Source organism: Pholcus phalangioides, unplaced genomic scaffold (genome assembly GCF_987345545.1).
Source record: "Pholcus phalangioides strain wild (caught in Gottingen) unplaced genomic scaffold, Ppha-v1.0 ptg000007l_1, whole genome shotgun sequence".
Taxonomy (NCBI): Eukaryota; Metazoa; Arthropoda; class Arachnida; order Araneae; family Pholcidae; genus Pholcus; species Pholcus phalangioides.
In genome coordinates this window covers 62,543,219-62,556,936 of record NW_028301600.1, presented here as the reverse complement: position 1 = coordinate 62,556,936, position 13,718 = coordinate 62,543,219, and the positions used below count along the sequence as shown (strand labels likewise).

At 33.3% G+C, this 13,718-nt stretch overlaps 1 protein-coding gene across 1 annotated transcript in view; it reads left to right on the top strand.

Annotated features, from left to right (window-relative positions):
• LOC149085605 (putative sodium-coupled neutral amino acid transporter 11) overlaps positions 1 to 13,718 on the top strand; it is a 51,083-nt gene that overhangs the window by 17,436 nt on the left and 19,929 nt on the right. The window contains exons 6-9 of the mRNA XM_089233743.1: positions 6,093 to 6,158; positions 6,808 to 6,914; positions 10,647 to 10,726; positions 12,725 to 12,795. Of these exons, the coding sequence (XP_089089869.1) occupies positions 6,093 to 6,158; positions 6,808 to 6,914; positions 10,647 to 10,726; positions 12,725 to 12,795 (324 nt within the window). The remainder of the gene's footprint in view (positions 1 to 6,092; positions 6,159 to 6,807; positions 6,915 to 10,646; positions 10,727 to 12,724; positions 12,796 to 13,718) is intronic.

The following is a 13,718-nucleotide window of genomic DNA, read 5'->3' as shown; positions in this document are numbered from 1 at the left end:
TGTGACAAAATGGAAGAGTTTGAGAGAAGACAAATATCAGACTAGGAAAGGGTCAGTGATCAAATATATGTATCATTTGCCATTAAGAGTGTTGTGACATAACATTCAGGCTGAATTGAAAGCAATACGTGACTAGCTCATGATCCAGGCGGATATCAGAGCATGAAGATGGAACAAATAACAAGGGTCTAATATTGGGACTTTGAAAAATTGAAAAAGTATAAGGAATATATTGTCACCTTATAATGAAAACCTCGTACATCAATTTATTTTTTCAAAAATGAATTTTTGACAGTTTTAAAGACAAAAAAATTTGACATAATGAACTTTCTGATAGTTTCATATTGAGAACATCATATCTCACTTATTAATGCTGTTAAAAAAAAAATCGCCGCAATGATCTGTTCTCTATGGAAAAAAAATTAACCCCTCTTCTGTCTTGTTCTATGGGACATTTCATCCATTTTTTGCTCGTCCTGTAAAGTTGGGAATTTTTGATGTACAAGGTTTTCACTGTAAGGTGGGGATGTGTGAAATCTGTCTTGCTAGGGGGCACATAGTCATTTTCACACTGGTTCTTGTGTCTACTAAGGGTGGTTCTGGATTCACGAAGTGCCAACAATGACTGGTTTCAGGGCCAGTCAGTAGAGAAACAATTTCGAATACTCCACATTTTTATCATGTTTATCTACCTTATGTAGTGCCACCAAAGCACGGAAAGCTATTTGTCCGATGAAGGGAAATGATGGGAAAGAGCAATGCAGAGCTACAACCTTATGATAGTTTTGACAATTATGCCCACAGCCCTGATTCATAACAAATTGTTTTATGCTTAATCTCAAAAAGTATGTAGTGTAAGTCAAAAGCAATGGTTTAATCAGATGCACATTGCAGAGGTGCATCCAGTGATATCATTCTGGTTTCAATATATCTTCCTGTCTAGGCACTAGGCCAGTGGTCCTAATTCATAACAAATTGTTTTCCACTATATCTCGAGCAGTTCATAAGAAAAATAGATGACATTGGTATTGTTTGTTAGTTGTTCCAAAGACAAAGCCGATGATAATGACATAATTTCATTGTGTCAGTACCTACAACATGATTCAAGGCACAAAAAGTGTATTCATGTCAAAACTTGCGACCATATCTATGACACAACCTACCCTAATTTTTTCCCATCACTTTCTATTTAAATTCCTGTTTCTGACAAGTTGCCACTCTATTTACAATTTTTTCGTCAATAGATTTTTTTAATTTTCTCAAACAAATTTTCATTTCCTAACCCTTCAAGTGACATTGACAAGATATCTCCTCTCATCAAAGACCCTTTTTCGGGTATTGATAAGCCCAGATATTTTGTGAAGTTGATTAGAAACACTTTTCCCTATACCCCTTGCTTTGCACCTGTAGAAAATTGGAAGAAAGCCTAACTTGATTAGAAAAGATATGGCATTTTATAGGGGGTTTAGGAATTTCTGCTGTGCCAGTTAAAGTGTTAAGAAAATGTCCTCCTCCTGGCTGTCCCCAGTAGGGTGGGACAAAAAAGTTGATTTTTCGAGTATCAAATTCTAATAGGACTCAAAACTTGCGTATTTGCATGCTGATTAATGGAAAAATAATGAAAAAAATCATACATCAAATCTTTAGTTTGCACAACGGGCCTAAAGTTTGGAAAAATTGACAAAAAACACCCAATTTTTTACTTCTCCCTAAAAACACACAAGATACGTTTTTTGGTTTCTAATAGTATTTAAGTAGTTCATTTTATAGCATAATAGAAAAAATATTTTTAAAAATCATATGCTTCATTTTTAGTTCACTCATTAGCTTTAAAGTTTTCTATCTGTCGTAAAAAATTAGAATTTTACCGTTGCACAAATATACACAATAGTTTACTAAATCTAATTACAGTAATTCCGACCATGATGTAATCAACTGAAATAGACTCGCATCAAAGTAACCTGTCCCTGCACCTGTCCTCCATTCTTTCCGTGAATGTGTGTGGGATAGGAGGAAACAGTGCCAGATGCCATTTCACTCTTTCTGTGACTGTAGTACCTATCAGTTGTTACTCGGCTTCCCGTGCGAGAACGTCTCATTGCAGTGGTGTTCGTATGAATAGTTACATTGTAGTAACAAATCAAGCATTAATATAATGTGAGTGATACTTTTTTTTTGCATTTCAATATTTTCTTGTGACTGTTAGCTGTTGTGAAGAATGCGATATGGCAACTCAGCAAAAATGTTCGTAGCAATAACAAGATTGACTCACTGTTGTCCCATTTTTGTTTTGCCAACAGAACTCAGCGGAATAAATCTACTGACATACGAGGACATGCTACTAAGTTGCTTTGAAGAAAGCTATAAAACTTTATTATTATCAGATTTGAAGAAGAAAGTAACATTTTCAACAATAGCCGATAAGTGTTGCTTTTCAAATAGAGAAGATATATTGTAAAGTCTCCATTCCTGTGATGACTCTTACTCGGGTTGTGCAAATGATAAAAATCTACCATGATACATATCATAATTTAAGAAAATCATACAACCAAGACAAGGAAAAAGAGAGTTTAAGGAAAAAAGTAGAAGAATTATTAGGTTAAGTGAAATCGGGGCAATAGTAGGTGAACTACAATTACAGGGCAATCACAAGTACATACGTTTTTCCCACATGCACAAGAAAATGTCATGGCACACAAGATGAAATATAAAATACTTTTGATTTCACTTCACCTATGAATTCTTCTACTTTTTTCTTGAAACTCCTTTTTCTTGTCTCGGTTGTCTGATTTTCTAAAATTATGATGTGTATCATGGTAGGTTTTCATCATTTGCATAACCTGAGTCATCATTGCAATGGAGGCTTCACAGTATATCTTCTCTATTTGAGAAGCAACACTATCAGCTATTGTTCGAAATGCTACTTTTTTTTTTGAATTCGATAATGAAGTTTTATAGCTGTCTTTACAGCAACTTAGTAGCATGTCTTTATATGTTGATAGATTTATTCTGCTGAGTACTGTAGGCAAACCGAAAATAGGACAAGGGCGTGTCTCTCTAGTTACTGTTAAAATTCTTTTTTTTTTAGTTGCCACATCACATTCTTCACAACAGCTAACACAGTCACAAGAAAATACATTTTTTTTTTGCATTTCAGTATCAATCACACTATACTAATGCTTAATTTGTTACTACAATGTAACTATTTATATGAATAGCGCTGCAATGAGATGTTCTTGCACTGCAAGCCGAGTAGCAACTGATAAACCCTATAGTCACGAGAGTCACGAGAGTGAAATGGCATCTGGTGCTATTTCCTCCCCTCCCACACACATTCACAGAAAGAATGGAGGACAGGTGCCGCTGCAATGTTTATCTTGCATTTCCCAGTTATTTATCATTTTTACCCCAGTAACCATTGAATGGATGACAATAATGAAGGAAACAAGACTTTAATTAAACTATAAATATTTATTCAATTATCAGTTAACTATTAGTATAACATTTTAACAAACAATTATCACATTTAACCTTTTCTCTTAATATTACAATGAAACAATAAAACAGAACGATCTCACCGCCATGTCCAGGTATTCACGTATTAGTTCACATCATCCACAAGACACTCCAAAATGTCTACTTCATGGCAGAAGACTCCCCGACACCAGGTTCAGACGGGTTTGGTGTCTCGAAACACACGTTGAGGCCACAGCTCAGCCACTGCGTAGGAAACTGGAGGCGAACGTCCAAGGGTAGCTGGTCTGACCACTATCCAATCCACAGGCAACGGGATCACGACGACGGATTATCACATGAAGTCAGGCGATGAGGCAGGTGAGGTGCCAAAGGCACACATTTCCAATTTTAACTCATTGTTTTGAGAGACGATCTGGCTCACACCTCAACAGGGCGTGACGCCTTTGTGATGAAGGCAAGAAGTTAGTCGGAAGTAGTAGAGTAAGTCGCAGGAAGTAGCTGTTCGTGCAGATCTGTCTGGTTTTTATACAGGAGTGTTCCCATAATGCTTCATGAAAGAACCAATCACAAGGTTGAAGATACGGTATTGAGCTTGCGTCTAATTTACATAAGTTCATGAGAGAGAAGGAAATATTGAAAAAATTATAATACTGAATCTGGCAACCAAACACAAAATGGCGGCCGATTGGCAGACACACGATCCTGCCGATCGATCCAGGAGATAAAAAGGTAAAACAAACTAAAATCTATTAAATGACTAGGATGAGGACGATTTCCGCAGGGGCCTAATGGTAATGTTACACCACGGCAGGTTACTTTGATGCGAGTCTATTTCAGTTGATTACATCACAGTCAGAATTACAGTAATAAGCAAATTTAATTACGATTTAGGCTTGCAAGCATAAATAACACACAATAGTTATGTCATTTATTAAATTTAGTAAACTATTGCGTATATTTGTGCAATGGTAAAACTCCAATTTTTTACAACAGATAGAAAACTTTAGAGCTAATGCGTGAACTAAAAATGAAGCTTATGATTTTTAAAAATATTTTTTCGACTATTTGCTATAAAAATGAATTACTTAAACGCTATTAGAAACCAAAAACGTATTTTTAGGGAAAAGTTAAAAATTGGTGTTTTTGTCAATTTTTCCAAACTTTAGGCCCTTTGCGCAAACTAAAGATTTGATGTATGATTTTTTTTCATTATTTTTCCGTTAATCAGCATGCAAATACGCAAGTTTTGTGTCCTATTAGAATTTGATACTCGAAAAATCAACTTTTTTGTCACCCTAGTCTCCAGCCCATTTTTCAAATTTTAAAATAACTTTCTATCTTAAAACAAAATTATATTTATATTTTCAACAATGTGTATTTTTTCATATTTCATCTCTTATAGTTTTAAATATTTTTTATCAATATTTTATAGCCAAATGAAAATTTTCACCAGCTTTTTTTTTCATTTTTGACATTTGAAAAACATTGGTTCAAATCGTACAACACTAGTTGCCACTTATCAAATTTTGTGTTGGAAAGGTTAAGAAAAATGTAGCCATCACTTGAACTTCCTTTTAAATCAATTAGAATTGCAAATTACTTCACAAATCAGACTTATTCAGGAAAAAGAGGCGAGTGTCTTATTAAATGTACTTCTCTCTTTTCTAGCTACTTTTTTTGTGAGAAATATATAATTGAAAATTCTTCTCAATTTATCTCATGTTTTTGTTTTTAGAGACTTCTACTTGTATTATTTGATAAAAAATTAAGCATGTTGAAAACATGTGCTTTCATAAATAATGCATTCATATTTTCAATAATGTGTATTTTTCATATTTTGTATTGCAAAAACGTAAAAATGTCTCTCTCCTAGCATTAGGTCAGGCCTGTAGTTGGAAATTTTGTTTGGAGGGGGACCACTTACATTTTGGGAGTCAACCAAAGTGATAGAACAATAGATTTGGCCATCTTTTTAGGGGGGACCAGACACCCCAAGTCCCCCCCCCCAGCTATGCCCATCTTTTTTAGGGGGAGACCAGACACCCCAAGTCCCCCCCCCCCAGCTATGCCCTTGTATTAGGTGCCTAGAAGGAATGTTTGATCATAAGTTAAGGGAGAAAAAAGAAAAAAAAAACTTCATTGCAACATCAAGGTACAGTAATGTTTCATCTAAAGATTTTGCTTTGTTTTGCTAAAGCATGAGTTGCATTCTCAGAGACAAATTAGAAATCTCTTGTGTCCATAAAATTGACAAAAAGAAAAAGAGTGAGAAATACAAATAAAAATGTAATTGGAAAATTATATAGAGTATCAATGCTTGTTCAATTTGAAAATAAACTACCAAAATTTATAGAAAATGTTACGGGTGTCAAACATAAATATCAAGTGCTGAAATAGGCAAAATGCCACATTGGATTTGGCTATTTCTTAACATGATTATACTTAAATTAATTTTTTTTACCATTAATTTTGAACAAACTTTGCTGCTGACTATTTTATTTATAAGCAGGTAAAGAAGTCTTCGTAAGAATTTTTTGGTTGACATTTAGTTTTGATAATTTTTTTCCATTTTTTAAAATTTCATTATAATCACCCTCATATTTTTAAATTTTTAGCCATGGTGAGTTACAACATCATAATCGGGGATACAATCACAAAAGTGATAAGAAGATTCTTTGGTCGTAAGTTTTTCTATACATATTTAATAAATTAGTGTTTTGTTTTCACTGTATTTAGTTTGAGAGATACAGCTAATGTAAATTCTTTTATAACCTGTTAACTTTTTTAAAATGTTCTTTTTTTTTTTTTACCTGTATTATGAACAGATTCTGTTCTAAAAATGTTAAGTACCGTTGACGCTTGTTTTAACGACCATGCATTGTAGTGATCAGTATGAAAAGTCCTAGATGTTTTCCTATTCATGCCATGTTATTTTTCATTGTAATGATGTGCACAGATCCTTCAATCCAATACAATGCCCAAAATCAGCTCTTCCTCTGTCACTTGGACTTTATATTTTATGTATGTAAGTGCTAGAGTGGGAAATAAATATTCACAATTTTATTATTTTCTAACCTGATACATTTTCATCGCAACTGTTTATATTATGACAAAATGAACAATATTATTTTTCTTATTCCATCCAAACATGGAATTCTCGAGAAGCTAATTTTTTTTCAATAGCAATCGATATAACAGACCTGGATATAACATCCATTTTTCATGGGCAAGTTGTCCTTATAACAAGTGGTGACTGTATAAGAATTTCTGAAAGGTTGCATGCAGAATCTTGTCTCCAAAATAATACTTTCTTATTTTTCCATTTTTCAGTTACAACCAGTGACTTCTTTGGAAACCGAATTTTAATAAGTTTTATTGCAACACTTTTCATCACATACCCTCTTTCTTTACTACGAGCAATTGTTAAACTTTCTTGGGTGAGTATTGTTCATTCGTAATTAACAAATAGTGGTTTCACTCATATACTGGCGGGCTGGTTTAAGATGGTAACAACTCAAAAAATGGCATTTTTGAGTTATGTACACCATGAGAATGGTGGAAAACACCTAAGTATCTCCCAACACCTGAATTCCAAACTCTGCTTATAGCCTCCCCACTGCAATTAAATGTGAGCCTACTCCCAATGAGTTCCATGCAAAGTGAATATCAGCATTTTAATGCTGATATCTCAGGGGGAGGGGGAGGGGGGAAGGAGTTTTCTCTCACAGAATTTTGAGTTGTCATCTTGGACCAGCCCGTTGATATTGTTATACAAACACAAGGCCACAACAGGCAAAATACCCAACGAGGTGGCTGAGAAAAAGATGCCCGTAATAAATATGAATGTCATGTATTTCTAAAATACAGCAACCTAATTAAAAATGCCATTATAAAAAATACAGACCATATAATGCCTTCAATATTAAAGACTGACATGAAAAGCCATTGAAAGCATTACACATACATACATTGTGCTCTACTCTTGACCCTCCTATTGTTGGTTCTCTTCAAACAAAAAACCATTCTTCTGTTTTCAACTTTACCTGAAAAAAATTACATGGAAAACTAATGACACTATGATCACTGGAAGAAAACTCGTCCCCAACCGAAACATGTTCAACAAGATCCTTGAAACTAGTGAGAACTAAATCCAAAATAGCAGTACCCCCAGTGACTTCTGATACTTGATACAAAAACATTATTGAGCATCAACTTAAAGTCTCTTGCTGAAAGGTTTTCCTATTCAGTACCCGGGTAACTGAAAGCTGATATGATAACCCTCTTGGAGATATAGTTCTTATCTTTATTCGGTGGATTATAACAAAATCTTACCATAAGCTTATGACACATTTTCTTGTCAAGCTCAACCCATGTAGTTTCAATATCCCTATTCTATGTTACACTCTCTGGCTTTCAAACATGATTTCACGTATATCAAGACTCCATCCCTTTTCCTATCAGATCTATTTCTTAAAAAGTATGATATCCTGAGATGTGTAAGAATGATTCATTCCCATCGTTTGGCCAACATTCTGTAATGGCTATAAGATCAGGCCCTTCAAACTTCTGGCATTTATGAGAACACATTTTTAATTTGTTTTATTTTTTCATATGTTGTCTTTGGGTTTCTATCCCCTCTTCACCCAAGAAACTACATTCTGAACGAATTTGTTTTATTTAAATTATTCATCTTTTGTAGTCACAAAAAGAAAGGTGCACTTAGCCAGTGGTTTTAGAAAAATATTACGTTGCTGTGTGAATCATAATTTAAAAATCATCAAAATTTTAAAAAACGATATAACGATATCCAAACACAATAATATAACTGGTATATACAGTCACAAAGAAAAAAATAATTGAATATTAAAAGGATTATTAATTATATTAAATTTTAGAGATATGTACTGATGGTGGAACCTTGATAGCTTGGGACCCTAAGGCTATCATCTCATCTTGGCTGCTAGAAGTACTATTAACCTTTATCAAATGCATAGGAGAAAACTGGCAATATTGTTTTGTGCTTGTTCAACCTTCGAAATGGTTCTTAGTTAAACTATTCTAGGGAGCTGTGGATAAATGTTGACTAATTTAATGGAGCCATGGCTGTGTCAAAAATTTGAGATCCACTGGGGTAAAAGAATTGATAGAAAAACATGTCAAATTAAGAAAATATCAAGTTAGTGAGGTTTCACGCTTAACAGTTTTTTAAGCATTGTTTATGCACATACATATTTTTATACATAGTTGAAAATATTCTATTGCATCGTTCATTCCATCATCCATGAAATGTTTTTACCAATATGTTTCTATGAAAAATTTGTGTTGATAATAATCTCAAATTAGATGAAAAAAGGTATATTTGATTGTCGTATAAGATTTGTTATTTGTGAATGAGCAGTGCAATTGTTGAAAATAAGGAAAACTACTTTTTCTCATTCAAAAATTTTTGATCTATCTTCCTCAAACATTGTTCAATTTAAGGCATTCACACCTGTTGCTTTTGTAGTCTATAGGTTGATTTTTCAGGTTAACAAACAGCTAGAAGTATGGGAAGTAACATTAACCCAAGCTTTGAGAGAGAATCTTTCACAAACATCAAACAAATGACAAAGAGCAATGAAACAAAAATTATTGAAATACACTAGGGCAATTTAAATTTTTCTGAACTGGTCAATGTGCTGGCAATATGTAAAAAAAGAATTCTAATTGATACAGTGGAAATCATAGTCAACTTAAGAGTAAGTATTCAACCTTTTACCTCTGAGTTACAGCATTTTTTTTTTTGCAGTAAAAACAAAACAAAAAAAATCAGAAACAACATTCAGAAAATGATTACCCCCCCTTTTTTTGAGAAAATCTTGCATATGTTGCCAAAGCAAGGTTTAGCTATTATATGTCAAGTTAGACAGGTTTTCTCCTATTTAATTTAATATTATACAAATCAGGGGAATAGAATGTGATAAATGTTGAAATCTTAATCTGATAAGGTCTTGCAGAAAATAGTGTAAATTGATGTCAGCAAAAAGCCTGGTAGCAGATGATTTTGATCTCTATGGGCCTCATACATGTGTAATAGAGTATAGTAAGCACTTTTTTCTAGTAGTTAATTACTGTCTACATCATTCCAAAGAGTATTGGCCCTGGAGTTCTAAATGTTTACTGTCCTAAATGTTTGTGTAAATTACGCAAGTATTATTGAATTTTTTTCAGCTATGTGATCAGTTCATTTGACGTCAGATTTGATTTCTGAATTAATTCTGCTAGTGCTGTCGTGTATGATTCAGAAAACAATGCCACTAGCAGGGGTGGGAACTCTGTGCCAATTGCGCTGCACTGTGCCAAAACTAAAATGTTGTGCCATCCTGCTCCAATAGTGTATTTTCATATTTTTCTGTGCCAAATAGCCAATTTTGTTTTAGTATGCCCCGGAATTTCAGAAAGGACGGCAAAATTTTTTTTTCCTGCTTGCAGCAATACAATTCTTTCAGAGAAAAGCGTGTTTTATTCCTCTGTACTTAAACTATTGCCTTATTTAAACTATTGGCCCCTCATCAGGCTTTCCATCACGAAACCCAGATAATATCCGTGATCATGAAACAGAAGATAATTTGCAATGGTCTTTCAACTTTAAAGCGCAAATGTGAGTCAGTTTCCATTTTAAAAAAAAGAAAGAAAAAAAGTCGCCACTGGAAGCAGCAGAAATTACTGTAATCAATCGTCATTGTGTTAAATCCTGATGTTTCATGAAAAGAACTTTTCGTTCCTAGAGTAAAAGAGCATGTCCACCGAATTACGAATGCTAATTTAGAAACTAATAAAGAACCGAATAACCACATTGTTACATCAGGAGCCTTCCACACATTTGTTAATCAAGTACAGATAATTATGGGTCAAATACTAAAATTTAATTTTCTTATTTCATTGTTGATATTCAGAAAGCATTCAGCCAACTACCTATTTTTTCTAATATTTTCATATCAATATTTGCATGGAGAAAAAGCTTTTTTTCCTAATAATAATAATATGTTGTAGAAGAAAACCAATGATAAAGGCAAATAACAAAGCTAAAATTTTGCTATTTTATTTTATTGAATTTGTTATTGATTTTCTTTAATGCATCTATGATGAATGCTGTAATAGTAAATTATTAAATGGTGTTTACTCTTTAGGTTTCCTTCATTTCTTTGTCGTTTGCTCTTTCTATCATGGTGTTTGTAATTTTCCGCTCATTCAAAATGTCCGGAGTCATGTAAGTTTCCAATTTATTTTTTAAATGTACATTACGTCTTTTCTTCAAATATGTATGCATTTTATATATTCTCATATTACAAGCTCTCTGATCTGATAATACTCTTATGTATGACACTCTATTTTTAGGGTTAAGGCTTTGAAGTTATTTGCATTGTTGTTCCCATTTCTCAAGGTGAATTTTTTCTTCAGTTATCCAATGGGTTCATTGAAGTTCCTGCTTCAATTGCGAAAAATACTCTATAAAATGATCATAAATGAATATATAAACAAAGGAGAAAAAAATTCACTTGAAAAATAAAAAAAACTCAATATTTTGTTATTCTTAGAGTACAAAGTTAGTTAACGATGTTAGTTTGTAGAAAACACACTCTTTGAAAAATCTTCTCTCCCCACAAACACTAGCTGAATGTGAATTTTCAGTGTTCAAGGCAAATGCAGTGGTGATGCTTTTTCTAAATTTTGCTTCTAAATGAGTCTCAAGTCCTGTTAGATGCCCACCAAATATCTTTACTGTCTTTTTATTTGTTAGTTTGACAAGAACCCAGTCACTAACCTCTGCCTCTGAAATTTTTTTTGGCACTGTGGCTATGAAGAAGTTTCATTCTTCATAGATAGTAGCGTATTTTCGTTCTGTATTTCCCAGACACTCATCTTTTAGGTCTATAGAAGCAGCTAGTATTGACTCGGGAGCTTTATTCTTTTCTTCACTTTTGTATTACAGTTGATAAAGCTAATGCAAGTTGGTACGTGGTAAGTGTAAATTCATTAGATTCTGCTTACTCTAGTACAAGAAAAATGCAAGGAAAATTTAACCCCCCCCCCTTAATTCCTACTTTACCTTAGATAATATCATAATTATACTGTAACACATTAAAAAATAAGAAAGGATTAATTTGCCTCATAAATATTGATATTAGGTAAATTGGTACTTCAGAAATACTTGAAATAATAAGAGTACAACATGCACATACATACACACACGGGGGGGGGGGGGGAAGAGGGTAGCAACATGATCATAACCTAACAGCCAGGGCACCAAGCAGATTTTTACAGAAAAATTCTGACAAAGAGACCGTACACAGAAGCTAAGTGAATCATACAAATTATATTCGGTTCTACTTACCCTGGTGTACCTTATGATAAAGCGTTCAAATATCACATTAACAGGCTATCAGAGAAGTCATAAGTAACAGTTTTTGTATTGTATTTTAAGGTATATATAAGGTAATATTGTGTGTGCATTGTAAAGTATTATGATACATAAATGAGCATTGTGCATCACTATGGGTGGGCTGAAATAAAGTCAGAGTGCCTTTTAACTGCCGAAAGAGAGATGCTAAAATGCTTGTTTAATCTGTAGCAACATACATTATGTATCAAGAATCACTGCAGCTGCCAAGGAAGTTCGAAAATCTCTCATAGCTTATAACACAGTAATGAAGAAAAACATAGGAAAAATATGCAATCAAAGCTGCAGAATATTATTGAAAAATGAGGCATCAACATGTAGGAACTGAGAAACATATTAAATTAAGCCATTTAATATCAGTAAAATTTAGATGTCTAACTATGCCTACTTTGGCTTTTTGAATGAGCATCTTGGAGGAAAACAAAAGCTTTGCACAGATGTGAAAGTTATTCTATTGGTCCCCAAAGGATTTAGGAACCGTCATCATGTGGATTATGTCAAAAAATTGTACAAATGATTTCAATTTATCTCTTATCATAGTGTGTAGAAATTGAATCGGTCCAGATATTTACTTGCATAGCACTGAGTTCAATTTGATAATCTATTGAATTGATATTAAAGTTGGCTAATCAATAATCTTTGCTTTGCTTACAGTTTCAAGATATCGTGCTATGAATTAATAAAGTTGTACATTATTTGCAATTGAAAAAAAATATAATTAAATATTTTATGCCATAGAATATTTGAAATTTCCAATGCAGCACAGATTTACAAAGAGTTTAATGCAATTTGTTTTACTTTTTTTAGACCCCAAACAAATGATGCTTTTAAATTTTTTGAGTCAGGTGTTACTGAAGCTGTGGGTATAATAGCTTTTGGTAAGTTTTAGTCTCTTTACTATTTTGTTAAAAATAAAAATAGCACAAAATTTAAATTGCTCTTTTTATAATATTTCTCCCAGTTCTATTAAGTCACCTGGATTAATGATATATGATAATTTTTGTTGCCCCTTGGTTGTTTCCTGCCCACCAAAGCTTTCCAAAGTTGTTAAAAAAATTCTGTCAGTTTCTCTAAGGATTCAAGAATGAGCTATCATTAACATTATCGGTCATTGTTAACCTGGCTAACTATACTGTGGTCCATGATGTACAAATGATAGCAGAATCTAAATGACAAGTCTTGACATGTCTTTTCATGTCTATAGCTAAGAGGTTGATGTCGTTTCATGTCTATTGCTGAGAGGTTGGTATGCTAACTCCTTGGTGGGGCGATTTCCTGCAGTAAGCACTGTGCTTTTTGTGGTAATCTTAAATCTTATCATTTCAGGTGTACCTTTGTGCCAGAAAATATTCTGACAAAGACTCATGGGTATAAAATACACACAGCAAGTTCTTTATTACTGTAAATGTGCGCTACTTTGGCCTATTTTTTAAACTTTCAAATAAACCCAGTATTCAGAGATGGTATTCTTAGTTAACCCAGTATTACTACTATATACAACCCTGCTAATCTGAAAACCCACTTAATCCAAATGGCTCTTTGAGAAAGAAAAAAAGATGTGTGCCAGAAATTTGAATCAACAACAGAAGAAACAAACTCTCATAAATTCTGCATTATAACATAACCTTTTACGTATGGGAAAATGAATACAAGATCATACCTCGTAATGATGAATTACGTAGTTGCCTTGAAAAAAATCTATTTCTATTTCACGATGCAGTTTTTAGCCATCATCTCAGAAACATGATGTCTGCAGGGATTGCATTATCATGCTGCTCCAAGTATTGAAGGGCAGTTTCAA